The 16121-nt window shown below is 47.7% G+C and overlaps 1 protein-coding gene across 2 annotated transcripts; it reads right to left on the bottom strand.

Moving 5' to 3' along the window:
- Positions 1-449: 449 nt before the first annotated feature.
- Positions 450-11497, bottom strand: LOC119109524 (casein kinase I). Of its 2 annotated transcripts, XM_037233171.1 has the most exons (8): positions 11243-11497; positions 6831-6937; positions 6027-6252; positions 5186-5325; positions 2962-3040; positions 2442-2733; positions 1958-1998; positions 450-1056 (listed from the first exon to the last, which is right to left on the bottom strand). In XM_037233171.1, exons 1-7 carry the CDS (start codon positions 11360-11362, stop codon positions 1988-1990), a joined length of 975 nt encoding a protein of 324 aa, XP_037089066.1. In that variant the 5' UTR covers positions 11363-11497; the 3' UTR covers positions 450-1056; positions 1958-1987. The 2 variants fall into 2 exon arrangements, with proteins under 2 accessions (XP_037089066.1, XP_037089065.1); XM_037233170.1 differs by lacking the exon at positions 1958-1998 and having other exon boundaries at positions 11243-11475.
- Positions 11498-16121: the final 4624 nt, after the last annotated feature.

The following is a 16121-nucleotide window of genomic DNA, read 5'->3' as shown; positions in this document are numbered from 1 at the left end:
TAAAGACTGCCAGAGGCCACAACGCCTTCGTGTGGTGCATACGAGTTACATTCCAGGTTTGGTAAATATACGTAATGCAAATGTTGGCCATCCCTTCCAGGGCAAGTTACCCAGTGCCCAAACCTGACAACTTAAAAAGCGTAATAGTCAGAAATGACGCATGGTGTACAGTGCGCGAGACTAATCAGATAACTTGCACGTTTTATCCCGGTCACAGAGCGAACCTTAGCTAAAACTGTTCTCCCGCAATTCAAAACCCTGCGATGCATGGCGACCACATCGCCGGGTTTTGGGCACCGGGAATTCAAATTCACCTGGAGGACAAACTGGATGGGGCAAACCCAATGCGGATCGAACCAGCCCCCGAAGAACCGTGTCCTTGGGACCCCGCGAGCCGTCCTAGCGCGGCACCCTTCAGTGCCGGTAAATGGTCGGACACGAGACACGGGTACGATTTACTTAACTTTTATTACAAAACGTCCTACAATGAGAAGATCTTGTGACACAGACTGACACCAACGAACTCAGAAACAAGTAGTGCAGGTAATGCAGATTAACATAGTAAGTGTTAGCATCACCCGGCAAGTATAACACATGCGAACCTCTTCATCACATGTATTGCCAACACATGTTAAAAACTGCTGCGATGCTGATTTGCGTCTGATAAAAAGGTGCTGGCGGTGGGGACGGCCGGCCGGCCCTGGCCAACCGTGCACGCTGGCTGCACGGACCCTCGCAGCGTGGCGCCGCAGGTCCCTCCAGTCGGTCCGTTACCCTACACGATCGAATGCACTGGCCGCCGCCAGTGCCAGTCCGCGCGCGCGCGCCGGCTGCGTCCGGCCTCACCACTCACGGCACTTCTCGCACTGCACTCTGGTAACGTGTAATTTGTTTACAATGTATATATGTCCGCCGCCGGCGGCGGCAGGGCGGCCGCGCCGGGCTGGACGCGTCCCTCCATCGGGGACTGCCGCACAGTATCTGCTAGGATTTATCACCAGAACGAGCGCTTGTCTTGGCTGCATGACGGCGTTGCCGGGCCGGCTCAACGGCCACCTGCAGGCGCGGAAGGTAGCGTCAGACCATACGCGGACGACCACTGCGCTGCGATCGCGGCCAGGTACGTATACCTAACACACGCACGCGCACACACACACACACACACACACACACACACACGCACGCACGCACGCACGCACGCACGCACGCACGCACGCACGCACGCACGCACGCACGCACGCACGCACGCACGCACGCACGCACGCACGCACGCACGCACGCACGCACAACCTTCCGGCTTTCACTGCTATCGATCAAACGATGTCCCAATTCGAGCATCAAGAACAGAGTCCGGGCGGGGAGCCCGGGCGAAAACGGCATCTGGAGCACGTCCACACAAGCCGTGCGTGTGAGTGACGGTGTGAGCGGGCTTGGTCAGTTCGACGACAGGCAGACAGATGAACAGCCGCCGGAACGAGTGGGCCAACATGCAATCCCGTGCAAAGATCGGACCGAAGGACGCCGTGCCGAGGGAAAAGAGCTCCAACACAAGTCAGAGTACCGGCTGCCAATGCTATTTGCAACACATGGTGATCCAACATCTGATATCGACGACTAAATATCAAGCGTGGACAGTTGTAAACATTAGGATTACTAAAGCCTCGACTCCAACACGAAGAGAAAACAGCTGGGGCGGAGAACGAACCGTCCTCTCGTGTGGAGCCCACACAGAATGCGGTTACACCCATGCGGACCGACCGTCCCAGCCGTGTTAAGTTGCCAGTGACCAAATGTCGCGTCAGGAGGGCACACTGCCAGCCGACCGGCCGGTGCCGGGTAGCGCGTGCAGGGGGCGGGGAGAACCGTTAACGACGCCTCTAGACGGAAATGCCACACGGAGCAGCATGGAATGCCATCCACCACGAGCGAGGAACAAAGAAAACAAAAACCTGCTTACAGGTCGCTTGCCTACACTGGCTAGACTTGCTCAGTTGACTCCTGAAACGGAAAGAACCGCCATTGTAGCAAGTGGCCTGCACACATACGGCATGAGTCTGATCCCGCCAGCGCGCGGCACCCCCAGCTGCACGCGGCACCAGAAGGCGCATTCTGCTGGTGCTCAAGTGCCGGCAGCAGTCCCCCATCCCCACCTAGGGATGGAGGGGGGGGGGGACAGAGCACGCCCCGCACACCGCCCAGCGCAACCACCCCACCTCGTCGCTCACATGCCTGCCCGAGCGCCACCCCGCAGCCTGCTCTCGCCCCACGGGCGACAGCGTCCACGCGCTCGCAGCCATTCCCGGAGCTGAACGCAGCGGGCCGGCAGTGCGCCAACCGGTTCGTTCCGCTCCTCAAGCAGCGTGCCCCCTCCCCTTTGGCGGGCGGGCCGTGACCCCTCGGGCCCTGCGCCCCGCCACCGGCACCTGTTGCCAGCCTCTCACCTGGCTGGACGGCGGTGGTCGGGTTGGGCTGGCCGGTGGCGTGGGCGGCAATGCCGTTCTGCTTCAGGATGGTCCAGTCGAAGGTGTAGTCGTACTGGTGGTTTAGCGTGCGGAACAAGATGCGGAACAGCTGGCGCAGGTACATATAGTCGGGCGCCTCCTCGAAGCGCAGGCCGCGGCAGTAGTTGAGATACATGGCGAACTCGCCCGGACAGCCCTTGCACAGCACCTCGAGTGGGGTCGACATCTTCTTCTCGCTGATGCGCTCGTACTTCTGCTTCTTGTTGACCGCCTGGCGGACACGACCGGCACGTGAGCGGGGCAGAGGCTCGGCTGATTGGCCGCTCCCGATGGGCGCGAGCGTCGATGGGTCGCAACGAAACGACGCCACGGCTCTGGACACCAACGCCGAACGCTACAGACACTCACGGAGACGGCGAAGGCTCAAGAGACTGGCGCACATCACAGCACAAAGACAGCCATCGAAAGTATTGGCAAATCCCTGACGGCGAGATCTCACCTTCAGCCCCTGCCAGGGCAGACTGCCTTTCCGGAAGTACACCAGCACATATCCCAAGGACTCCATGTCATCCCTCCGGCTGGAAATGGGAGCTTTATCACTGGTGTGATTAACAACAAAGAACTTGTGGCAGATATGTGGGCTTTCAACCCCCAAAAAAACCTCCCTGTGGACAAACACAGCTTATGGGTGGACAGCTTAGCTCCCCTATGCACTTTCTTTTTAAGGCTTTGTGAAAAGAAGACAAGCATTGTTTATGAAGAAAGCAAAAGGGCTGAACGCAACTGAAATTACATGCGACACTTGTCAAAACATTGCAGTATGGAAAATGAAACTCAGTCACCCTGGGTAAAGGGTGCAGGTAGTGTTTGAAGCTTGGGTGCTTCTTGGTGTTTTTAACCCGAACACATCCTGTTCTCCACAAATATGCACCGGAAAGAATATAACAAGTTGTTCTATGCTAGCGACGTCAGATGAAGGTGAGCTATTCCTGAAGTTTCGACAGCATCGCGTGCAGCATCCACACGACTAAACGATGGATACTGCTTCCGGGTTTCTGCCGAATCTTTATATCACACCACACGCCATCTTTTCATTCCATGCATTCAGTGCCCTGGTTCGTTGCTGCTCGCCAGCACACGTTTAACCTACCTGCCGTCCATCAAACGACGCCCCCCCCCCCCCACGCTCAAAAATGCGACTCCGAGCCCGCACTCAAGACGACAACCCAGTCTCTTAACGAGCCAGGGAGAAGCGAGAACAGAGAACATCTCGTGGACGTCCCGATTCAACGTTTCTGGATTGCACGTGGAAATCATTGGAACATAATGAAAATTGATACCAAAATGCATTATGTCACACTAACATATACCCATTCATATAGCATGAACTCATTACTAAATTCGCATTTGAATCTATTAAAAATGCAGGCTGTATAGGATGTACAATAGGGACGTTAAACACCATCCCAACCCCCCCCCCCCTTGGGCACGCGGAAATTCACGGCTCCGCGAGCCCCCGACTCTTAGGAAAGATTTAGCATTAAAGAGAAGCCACATTCTCCGCCAAGAAGTCCAAGCTGAATACATGGTGAAAACGCACCAAAGGGGCATTAAATCAAAAGATGAATTTGGTATCAGTCTAGACAACGCCGCCAGAAAATTACGATCTGAGTATAAAGTAAAGCAGTCTCTTGCCGTTGAGCAAAACGCTTGGTGTTACTGCGTGCGCCCCATTTGTTTACCTTCCGACATTTTGTTTGTGCGAGCCGCGTACCGGAGCCGTGCTGGGCACTGATGGCGGGACTGTTTGATAGCATGGGTAAAGACACTATATACGTCCAGCTCGCTGTCATACGCTGATAAAAACATTGCATCACACTTATCGTTGGTGAGTAGAAGTTGCGGTGCTAACTATGTATGGCTGGCTTGCTCTGTGAGGAGAAAAAATTTCCTCCGCCCCTGCTGCGTTGACATCCGAGCCCCGATCACGCAGCAGTCTGACGTCCCAGACGGTGCAGTTTTGTACTTAACTTTGTGGTGTGAGTGAGCAGATAACTCTTAATGCCCAAATAAATAGTGCAAATTTCAATAAAAGGCTGTTATAATGTGCTTTGGGGAATTATTCAGAAGGTGCACAGTATTTTGAGAATTGGTTTCTTTCAGCCTTGTTGAGACTCCGCCTTTGCAATAGACTTACCAATATCAACTTTCTGTGCTCATACCTTAAAAACATATTGCGGATGAGAGCATAGACTTAGGAGCATAGCTAGGAGCACTTACTTTGGAAACTAGAACATTTAACAATTGCTAGCAGCTGATTTCTGACTGATTTATTTTTATTGATTCTTTACTGGTCTTTAGCAATCACTGATACCAGCTAGAGCATGGTGTCTATTGTGATCTGCTGACAAAGAATGTCATTCAGTACCAGTTGTGAATACAGCACAAACTCACCTAGGCTATTTTGTCCTCACTCACAAGCCATGATTTTAGCATTTTTGTTCTCTTCCCCCCCCCCCCCCCCCAACAGTCAACACCAAATTCGAGATACTGGGTGCAGGGCACATCACCTGCATATTCTACCCACCCAGCGCCAGCTCACCACAACGAATGATGAAACTTCTGATGACTGGACCCCGACACCGCAGCTCTGCACCACCAATAATCCGGAGCTGCACGCGGCTCGCGCTGGCGGCGCACTCAAGCGCCACAGGCGGGCTCACCTCTGCTCGATGCCCAGGTGGGCGTTGATGCTGGCGTACCGGGCCGTGCCCGTCAGGTTCTTGTCCTCTCTGTACGGGATGTGCACGCGCGTGCGACTATCTCGAAACTTTTTGGCCAGTCCGAAGTCTATGACAAAAAGCTGCAAAGCGTGGTGCCAGTGTCACAAATGGCCCACCCGCCCCACAACGACGCCATCAGTTACATGACGTTGCGATTGATCTCTGATTGGCCATGGAGAATTGGAAGAGCTGGTTCCATTGGTCTTCTTGCCAGTTCAAACACATCACAAATTTCAAACACATCTCATTTCAGTGTTGGCCTAAAAAGCCATGGCTACGAATAACTGCACTCTCTCATGTTAACAGCATGACTGGCTCTCGCCCCCCCCCCCCCCCCCCCCGCCAATGAACGCTTCGGGGTGAGTTGCGTTCGGGAGATGCTGTCTTAACCAACGCATGAACCAGGCTTACAGGTTAAAGCACTGCAATTTCAAAACACAAGTAATTCAACTGTGGAAAAGTGCAAAAGGCTGATAAGAGGCTTTGGCTTGCTGCAGTGTATGCTATGAATTCACCTGTGTGTGGTGACCCAGTTTATTGATGGTGAACAGTCATCACAGTAACTCAGTTCACACTTATTGTGAACTGAATACTCTAATCCATAGTAATTATCAGTCCCATGCTGTGCCTTTGTGTACACCAAGAAGGTATTTAATCATAGGAATTACAAAGCACATCTGACAACCTGTCTTTTGGCATCTGTTCTGTTGGATTCCAAAAGATAATAGAGGCAAGCAGGTCTGTTACTAGACATCATGAACCCTCAGATGCAACAACTGACCTTGTTGCAGTGGCGGCCAATTCCCATGAGGAAGTTGTCTGGCTTGATGTCCCGATGGATGAAGTTTTTGCTATGAATGTACTCCACCCGTCCAACCATCTGGTCTGCCAACATCAGCACCGTCTTCACCGTGAACTGGCGTGAGCAGAAATTGAAGAGATCCTCAAGAGATGGCCCCAGCAGGTCCATCACCAGCACCCAGTACTCGCCTTCCCTGCCGAACCATCTGTGAAACCAGGCAGACATGGTCCATATAGTGACAGGCACGGGTGTACTCACTTAGGGTCAGGGTGGGCGTGGGGAAATGCCCTCTACAATTTTCAGAATGTGTGTTTGCATTACCCAATTTGCTGTCCATAAAATGCAAACCTTTATGTTTCTGATAACAAAGTCGCTTCCAGGTCAGGTTCTCCCCTACAGATTCCAGTTTGACCCCCACACCCATGGTTTCCCCATTGAATCCCTGTCATGGCCACCCCTGGTGGCAGATTGGAAGAAAATTGCCACCACATGATGCCTAGCATTATCACAATTATCACAACATCATAACATACTGCCCATCTTGCTGAGCATCACTGTGTCCTGCTTGAATGCTGTGCTGGTCCTGCTTGAGTGTCTGAACCCCTCTTCATGCCACAAAGCCAAAATAAATAACATCAACCTAGAATGTTGAAGCAGTGGCACTTTGAAAAGCAATGCATGTTTGAATCAGAGGACAACTTTCACCTGCATATAGCATGGTGTGCAATTACGCTTTCCTATACAAACAGCTGACTAATATGCAAGTCAATTCCTGAAACTTACCTGAAATGTGGGATGCCAATGCCACCTTGCAAGATTTTATACAGCTTGCTTTCATACAGCAGCTGTGGATGCCGTGCATTGATTGGCTCTAGCTTCAGAGCGACTTCCTGGGAACAGAACAGTACAGCATTAGTTCATAGTACAAACTACCCACCATGTTCAGATGAAATAAGCCTGAGGACACCAGCAGCAAAGCAATATAAGAACATGCCTAGGCAACTGGCCTGACATGTTCAGAAACAGCAAAATTAATATGCCCTTTTTATTGAGGCCTGTGCATTATGTTTGCTCTTTCTCCATTAGGCACCATGCACCACACAAATGTAAAGACAGGATGAAAGCACAAACAAAGTGAAAAACAGCACAACAAATTCTAGCATCTAACCATTGAGTTATGGCCTGCAGCCAGTGGCAGCAGCTGCAATAAAGGTCAAAGGACATCACAGGATAGGACAGACTGCGCTGAGCATTGCAGCACATTGACCTTTTGCCATGAAATTCTGCTAACATGGCATTGCATGATCAGATGGTAGGTGTCAGGGCTCACACAATAATCACTGCTTAGTGTGAGCCCTGATTACAAAAAAAAAAACATCCAATGGTTCAGATAAAAAACTAAAAATAAATGGAACATTTGCTTCCATTATCACCCTCAGGAATGGTGAACTTCATCATGACCATGCAACACAAAGCATTTAATGCTTCCTGATGGCACAATCAACTTAAGGTAATTCATCATGTATTATAAATTACTGATCAATTCTCAACAATCAAAACCCATCATTAACTGACATAAATTGCTCTACAGCATGGCTTTCACCCTTGGGTACAGAAAACGGCAATGGGTACTGACAGCATTTAAAAAGAGATGCAAGACTGTAGCAAGACTAGTGCAAGACAACAAAATGCTTACGGAACCCTTTTTTGATGTGCTATTGATGCAAGAGATTACTGATGATATACCAATAACAGGAGTGAAATAGGTCAACACATGTCTCAACAAAATACCAGGCCCCATAAATGAGGCATACACATGTAACTAGACCTTGTGAATGGGGACCACCTAAATATGATGAGATCCATTAAGTATTAATGTTAATGGTGCAACAGTTCAGTAAACTATCAAAACACTGCCAAATTAATCACTATGGTATTGTGTCCACTGCCATTTTGCATTACGCTTCTACATCCAAAATTTATATGTCCACACCACAGTGCTAAAAGGAGACTAACCAGCAGACTGAGACAGGTGTGTAACTGCTTAGGTGGATAGGGGAATGGGGTTGGCATTATGTAGCTCTGAGGATTGCATGACTGGCCAGCTGTCTTACATATCCCAGGGATAAAGTAGCATTAATTGGGGCTGTGGGGCACTTTGGCTGTACTTTCATATAGCACCCATAAATCAGGGGTGAGAAAACAGTACAATCAAAATGACTGAATAACTGTTTATGAACCACTAACAATGACAGGAGCACAAGAAACAACACTTGCTCTGTTGGTCCTCATGATTAACTCAAGCTGTGCACATTACTAAGAATATGCCACCAATGCTCTCCACTTTTAACATTAGACCCCAGAATGGCATGACTTCATCAACCACAGGTATATTGACACCACTGAATAATACACAATGGCATAATGCTGAAATACTACAACCAAAACATGACAGATGAATGGTGTTTTTCAAATGGGTCTTATCAGTGTGGTCCCATTTCACCATGCATGGACTATCACTTCATTCATGCAGACTTCAACATCTGGTTGCCTGTCAATATACAGACTGGATGGTGAACAAGATCTGGGCCTACATGACCTGGTACAATCAGCTGACATGAAAAAGTTACAAAATGTAACTATAAAGGTTAAGGAATGAATAAGATTTTTAATCAATTTTGATGATATATGAAGTGACCAAGCATCAGGTGGTGCCCAGAAAACAGCAACAAACACCAAGAATACAGCAATGTCAGTGCTAACAAAATATGTGGGTTGATTTGTGACTAGCCCCAAATCTGTGAGATCCCAAAAAAGTGCATTCTACACCAGTGTTGGTAAATGTGATGTTTCCTGGTATAATGTATACCAAGACATTTTGTACTTCAGGATTGTGACTAGCTAAAATGAAATATTTTGTACTCCACCATGATAAAGCAAGAACAGCTTTTGAAAAAACTCATTTTACCTCCTTGTGTCAGGACAAAATAAAACCAGAAGGTGCAACAGGTTGATGCTGCTTCCATCAGGAGCCATGTTTTGATATCTGCTAGAGCACAAATATTGCACCCACCAGACTAAGATGCTCAATGGCATGCATCCTGGGTTGCAACCCAGGTACATGATAAACCACATGTGGAAATATGAAAAATAAAGCATGTGAATGTTGAATGGAATTGCCTTTGAACAATACTGGGAAATCAGAAACGAGTACCAGAATCACACCGGTCTGTAAACTGGCAAAGCTCTCACTTCCTATGCCCTTCACAGACCAACTCAAACTTGAACATGGAAAATTCACAGATGACCACACCCCCAATCACCGGCCGCCTTCCCATGCGCCACCACTGCGTCATGGCATTGCAAATAATAGAATCACTCGTGATTCAGCTGATTCAGCCTCTGAAACGTCCTAACTATTCAGGGGCTCCTGCCTCCCAGCTCAGGTTGGAGGTTGACATAGCAAAACTCTCCAATTGGTTTTAATGACTCACCTCCCCATGACTGATTTGTCAAGAGCATAAATATTCTGCTCACTTTCATGTCTTGAACAGATTTGTAAACATTTGGAGGGAAACTGTACTGAGATGGGCATCACGATTGAATGATGGACTTGCAAGGCAAACAAGGACTTATTTGTACTCATCCAGAACCCCCATGTGTTTGAATTTTTGGCCACTTCCTGGTATCCGGAGTGCATAAATGCTAAGGCAGCTGTGGATTTAAACCAAGTTAAATTTTCACTTTGGTGTGCAAAATCAAAGCTGGTAATTCAAGCTTTACAAGAATACCCTTTAAGTCAAAAAACATTGCTATAAATAGCCAAAAACTGTTCAGAGACAGCCATCTCACTCTTGCAAAAACATCTGGACACCAGAGTAACATGTACTCGTAACTTTGGCCCCGCAAATTAGGGAGGGGTTTATTAGGACAAAAACATCAATTAATTGCAACACAAATTATCATATTTTGAAATGGTATAGGTAACAGCATACCAAAATCCATAAATACCTTGCATTATCCAATGGAGTCAACAGAATGACTGATTCCAATCCCTTTTGCCCGGCCTACACAGGTCTCTCAGGCATTGTACTTGCGCTGGCTGGTTAATCGGTTACAAGTGCTGTCTGCCTCTATTGTTCAGGTGGGATGTGGAGGGCCTCCTGTGTTGACCAGGAATTGGAAGGTGGAGGGCATGAATGTTCGGCCATTTTTTAAAACAGCTGGCGAAGAATGAGTAGCGTGATCATGGTGGAGCGTGAGTAGCGTGACTGTGGTGGAGCACGAGTAGGTAGCTGTCTGTGGCGTGTTCATTTGCATTTTTGTGCATCATTTTAGTCTGGCTGTACATATCGCACCCACCCTCTGTTTTGGAGGTTGTATAAGCCCAGTGTGTAGCCACCCTCCGTTTTGGAGTGCGTAAGCCCGACATGTAATTACCCTCCATTTTGAAGGGTGTATAAGCCCGGTGTGTAGCCACCTTCCATTTTGGAATGTACAGACCTGACCTGTAATTACCCCCCATTCTGAAGGGTGTATGCACAGGGCCTTTCATAAATTGCAAACCAATGTATGTGCACATGTGTTTCATGGTACAGAGTATGATACTGTGTTGCTTCAGTGTGCCATGTTTAATATTGATATTTTATTTTATTGGAAGTGCTTTTAAATGAATTACTACATATGAAAAGTGGTGCCTTTGTTGTGTGCCACTCATTGTACTATAATCTCTCAAAGATAATCTCATTAAGCTGTAATGGTAGAAGATCTTCTACCAGGAAAAATTTTCAACTTTCCAACACTGATGTGCTGCATGTTAAGTTATCCTACTGTTGCACCAACTATGCAATATCTTCAAAAATGGAGCATTATAAGAGACCAAAGGCACTGCTTAATCAGACGTTACCAGAACAGCAGGTAACTACCCTTGCTCAACTTGATTCTAGGCATCCAGCTTTATTATAAACCACAATAAACATTCAATGGAAGTTAAACAGTTGGTACCAGCAGATGGGTTTACAGCCATGGGTTTCAGAACCAAACAACCACATGCAAACTGTACTGAAGCATTAGGCTCTACCCAACCCAAGATCGTGATGCAATTATAAAATATGCAAAAGCATTTCAAGCACACAATAGTCACACAGCAATATCACTATCCAACAGTAGCATGCCACCTATCCCTGCACACCTACCTCCCCATTTGTGGTGTTGATGCCTGTGTAGATTTCACCGAAGGATCCACTTCCAATTTTACGAATGGCTTTGTATTTGCCGGCAGCAATAAAGTCTTTGTTTCTTAAAGGCATTGACATGGTGGACAAAGACGAAATGCTAGACAATTTTAATGCGTCATGTCCCCGCCGTTCCCCACGAAACAATCGGGGAACGATCCGACGCAAAGCACACCACCCTCTCACAATGAACGGCAATCGCAACAGGGTGCGGCACCGAATTTCAGCGCTGTTGGGAAACAGTCGACCAGCTGAGCGTTTGAGATTTTACTGCCATCTATTAACAGGAAATCTAACTAGTGCACGCATTCACTACAAACTTTACCCCATACCATTGAATACCGATCTGGCGCACCGCTTTAGTCGTAGGCAAATTGGGAGTCTGTGATATGCGATAATGCTACGTACGTTGGAGTATGACACCGTATTGAAGCCAAAGGCAGACTTAGAGGCGGACATGCCCCCCACCGGACACCAAATTCCGGGAGCACCACAAATGGCCTCTAATCTTCGTTTCCGAGAGGCGCAACATTCCAGGGCGCTACAACGTCCATGCCGCGTGTTTTGACAAGCCTTCGGGTCTACCCATTCGACGAAGGGACACCGAAACCTCTGTTTCCGGACACAAAAGCCTATATTTCGTAGACACTTTCAATTCTAGAGGGCACCATACAGGGTCCCAAACAGGGGTGTCGCTTCATGTAATTCGGACGGCCCAAGCTCCCAAATGCTCACTTGAGCCACACACCCACCCCCACCCCATGAATACGGACCTACAAGGAATACTGAATCATTGGAACAAAATAAATTTCCCTGGAATGCTCGTATCCTAATTATCTACCTGAAGAAATCACTACCCGCCAGTTTCATCTTAATGTTATACCAGTAGTATCCTCCGGGTACCCTACCTACCATATGTCATTCCAACTCTTAGATCTGCCAAGCCAGTCTGCAATTATCGGCAGGTTTTTCACGCGATTACGTCATGATTGGAACGCCGAAATGCACTTTTATATGCGACATCAGTCCTATATTGTATGGCCTTTCACCATAAAGACAGCTAGTCGCACTTACGTGTTTGCGCGACTTGCGAGTTATAAACGGAATTTTCACATGAAAACAATTTGTTTGTTTCACCTTTGCTACTTATCCGCAAATTTCATGCGTCGGTTGGCAGAGGCGCACACCAGGGGTGAAAAATCTTCTGATTTGTTGGTTATGACAAAAACTAGCATTTTTGCAAACCAATTGGTGACAAAATTGCGAAAATGCAAACCATTTTAATAGACCCACACCACATTACAGCTCACCATCCCAGCTAAACGAAACTTAAAGCTTAGGATTGTTTTATGCTCGTCAACACTTGCAGCATGAGCATGTGCAAAACACATGTCAAAACGCTGACGTTTCGCTTCATGAGCAAATTCAACCATAAGATGCTTCCAAACATAGTTCTTTTAATCAGGAGTTTTTAGCAGGCACTAGAAATATACTGTAAACTATACTTTATCAGCACTGACGTCACAGATCAGCGGTGACGCCGTGTTTTTCCAATGCCCCTCAGATTATTGCTTTTGGCAGATTTTTAAGCTAAGATGCACTTCAAATACTAAACAGTATCAAATACCAAATAACTAGACATATTGCTAGTCATAAAGATCGTCGCTCGCCGCAGCATCTTGCAACGAGCGTGATCAGTTTTCTGCGTAGCGTTTTAAAGTGTCGCGCCGTTTGAGATAAATGGGCTCGAATACTCGCCACACGTTGATGCGTTGGGTTCAGTGCAAGGCTGTGGACTGCTATTGATTGTGTTCATGTCGTGAGAAGCTGACTGACTAGAAGAACGTGGCAGCTAAGCGTGAGGTCTTTAATGTAAGAGCGTTAAAAAGCCTTGCCGATCTAGGTGTGCTGTTTGTGGATACCTAAGCTGTAGCTCCAGAGGTAAACGGAGGACGTTGGAGTGACACATGTCAAAGATTTATCCGGGGCTTTCTGCTGCTGAGAGTAGCAGCGGCTTTGAGGGAGAGACTGAACATCGCCTTCGTAGGCCCCTCACACTGCCGTTGCACCTCTGGCATAGCGTACTAATCGTTTGGACAGGCGTGAGATAAAACGCTTTTTGTTTTCATCACATTGCATATAAAGCTGATTGAAGGTGGTAGAGGCGTTCAAAAATGTCGCTTGCATCTGTCGATACCGATATTGCATGGGTTTTGCTCTAAATGATTGGGATCATTTTAGGAAGTGCGAGTTCTGCACCAGTAATGATTATGCGAAGATAGTGGAGGCTGCCTGTGCGCTCAGCTCATTGCACGATGACGTCACAAAACCAAACGTGAGATTGTTGTCAGGTGTTTGTAGAACCATGTTGTCGTTAAATATATGGCTACAAGGATGCAGTTTTGCAAAATACGTAGGGTTGATGGATGGAGGGGGGGGGGGGCAAGAAAAAATGACAGCCTGCCTCCTAAATGCACTCAAAACAGCTTTCTCCACAGACTTGACACGCTTTGTTTCCACAATTGGGAGCAGTGGTGTGGTTTCTCAAAATTAGTTTTGGGGGCTAAACCCTGAAATTTGTGATTAATGCAAAATAATGAATGAAAACTGATGACTAAAAATACGAAACTACACCCATGGTTAGGAGGCACAATCCTTTCCCCTCATCTGACTAGAAAAATACCAGGCCTCTAAGCCGGCTTTGTTGACTATGCCTTTACGTGATAAGTTAATTGGTCAAGCTTCAACCATCATTCAGTGCTTGATGGCCAGGAAATGATACTTAAATGCAAATGGGCTCCCGAAACAAAAATGTTTGATGGTTATGAAGCACTGCACACATTTGTTTTTGCTTTGTGGCTTATTGCTTTTAAAGTTATTTTGCAACGGTTTCTGAGGATTCGGCTCCAGCTGACAATTAAGACAATTTCACTTTCGTCGGCGGCAGAAAAGGCACTTTTCTCACCCCTGGCACACACAGTACTTTACAATCGGGGAAGAGGGAAGGGTAAATATCACAAACCAAAACCAAGTTAAGCTTGTCGCACGCCGATTGAGAAAAAAAATCGTTAACATCGAGAACACAGCCGTATCCGAAAACGGGAAGAAATTAGGTTTCGGGGTAGGTTAGGTCAACCTTGCCGAGGCCGATTAAGCCACCCCTCCCAAGGACTTAAACACACCCCTGGTGTCAGCGACGACACAACGACACCCCTGGTCTCACATCTTCATTCTCAAGAGGCACGAAAGTTCATGGCCACAACAACGTTATGCCTCCTACCCTGACGACATCCTTGAGCGGCCCCTTGGGCGTGGGGACACACGAGCTTACATTTCCGGCAACATGACCTGCATTTTCAACAGCTGTCACGCCCAAGCGCGCTACTCAAGGGCCCAAAGCCTTCGTTTTGGAAGTGGACCAAAACGCAGGGCCGCCACAATTTCCTTGCCTTTCAGCTTTGCAATATCTTGGATTGGCGCTCTCGGCGAAGAGGCGCCAAATACCTTCCTTTCGGAGCATCAGAAGCTTGAATTGCAAGAAGACCCTATTCCAGGGGGCACTAAACACGGAAGCAAGACCTTCATTTCAATAATGCCAGGGGCGCCACGAAGCTCCGGGAAGCTCTGCCCAGCTCAGAAGAGCGTAGCCTGAAGGCCAGACCCGAAAGTATCAGTCAAAGCACCTCTCGCACCAATCGGGGGCTCCCCGAGACAGTGAGGGTCTCTATGTCAACTGGCTGCTTGAGACTTCCAATGCCGAACAGTGAGTCCATGCCGGTCTGGGCCCTGAGGACCCATTTTCCAAATGGGGCAAAGTCGAGTCTCTAGACTGAGATTAGACCGGACCTCTTCCTTCACGTATCGAGGCTTCGAACTGTTAAGACAAGGAAGTCATTGTGGTTTGTAGTGGTTTATAGCCAGGCGGTATTTTCCTGTTTTGCAGCGGCTCTGTTTATCAATCGTGTAGTCTCAGGCACAGGCCAGAGGATAATAAGATAGCTGAAATAATGTGTGGGTCAGGGGGTAACAAGAAGCCTAAAACTTTCATAGCACATAGGTACGAGCGTTAGGAGCGCCCACGCGTCCTTACGACACGATACGGGCATGAATGAGCGCCTTGCGTTGGTGGCACTTTCTGTTTTTAAGCCCAGAGAGTTACCAATAATCGTGTCCGTGGTGAAACAAGCTAAGCAGCATTCAAGCCGGTGAGAGATTACTTACTCTGTTAAGAGAAAACGATGAATCTTAGGATGCCGAATTGTAGGAGCCGATTAACGTGAATATGGAGCCAGGACGCTGGCGCGCAGCAATTAAAGGTGAATACTGACGATCGAGGGGGATGCACGTATAGTTAGCTTATTTAGCGATGCTTGAAGCTATCGGAGTTGTTGCAGCAGTGAACATTCGACAATATTCGAATTGCAGATATGACTGGAACTGTGCGGTATCGAAGCATTGCGGCGTGGTGAAATAGTGAGCAATACAACAGGCTGGCTTGCAGTTTCCGGTATGCAAAAGGAAGGTGCACGAGGTCCGAGTACAGGCCGTTTGAATTTTGCACGCGTTTATTTGCACACCGTATAAAAAATGTCGGGCTCGCCTTGTCAAAGGGTGCATACCACCTTTTTCCTAATTTCCACTAATCGATGAATACGAGGCGCCAGTTTTCTCGAAATCATTCTCTTAAAAAAGCTTAGAACTTCAATCTGAAACAGCCGCTTTTGACAGAGAGGTTTCAATGGGCCCCCTTGTCACCACCATGAAGGTAATACGTTAATTGTGATTTGCTCTTTCCAACGCTTGTGTTCTATAATGCTTACAATACCCTAATTGGTAGAAA

This window comes from Pollicipes pollicipes, unplaced genomic scaffold, assembly GCF_011947565.3.
Source record: "Pollicipes pollicipes isolate AB1234 unplaced genomic scaffold, Ppol_2.1 Scaffold_7231;HRSCAF=8579_pilon_pilon_pilon, whole genome shotgun sequence".
Taxonomy (NCBI): Eukaryota; Metazoa; Arthropoda; class Thecostraca; order Pollicipedomorpha; family Pollicipedidae; genus Pollicipes; species Pollicipes pollicipes.
The sequence above is the reverse complement of the archived record's forward strand: the minus strand, read 5'-3'. Positions and strand labels throughout refer to the sequence as shown.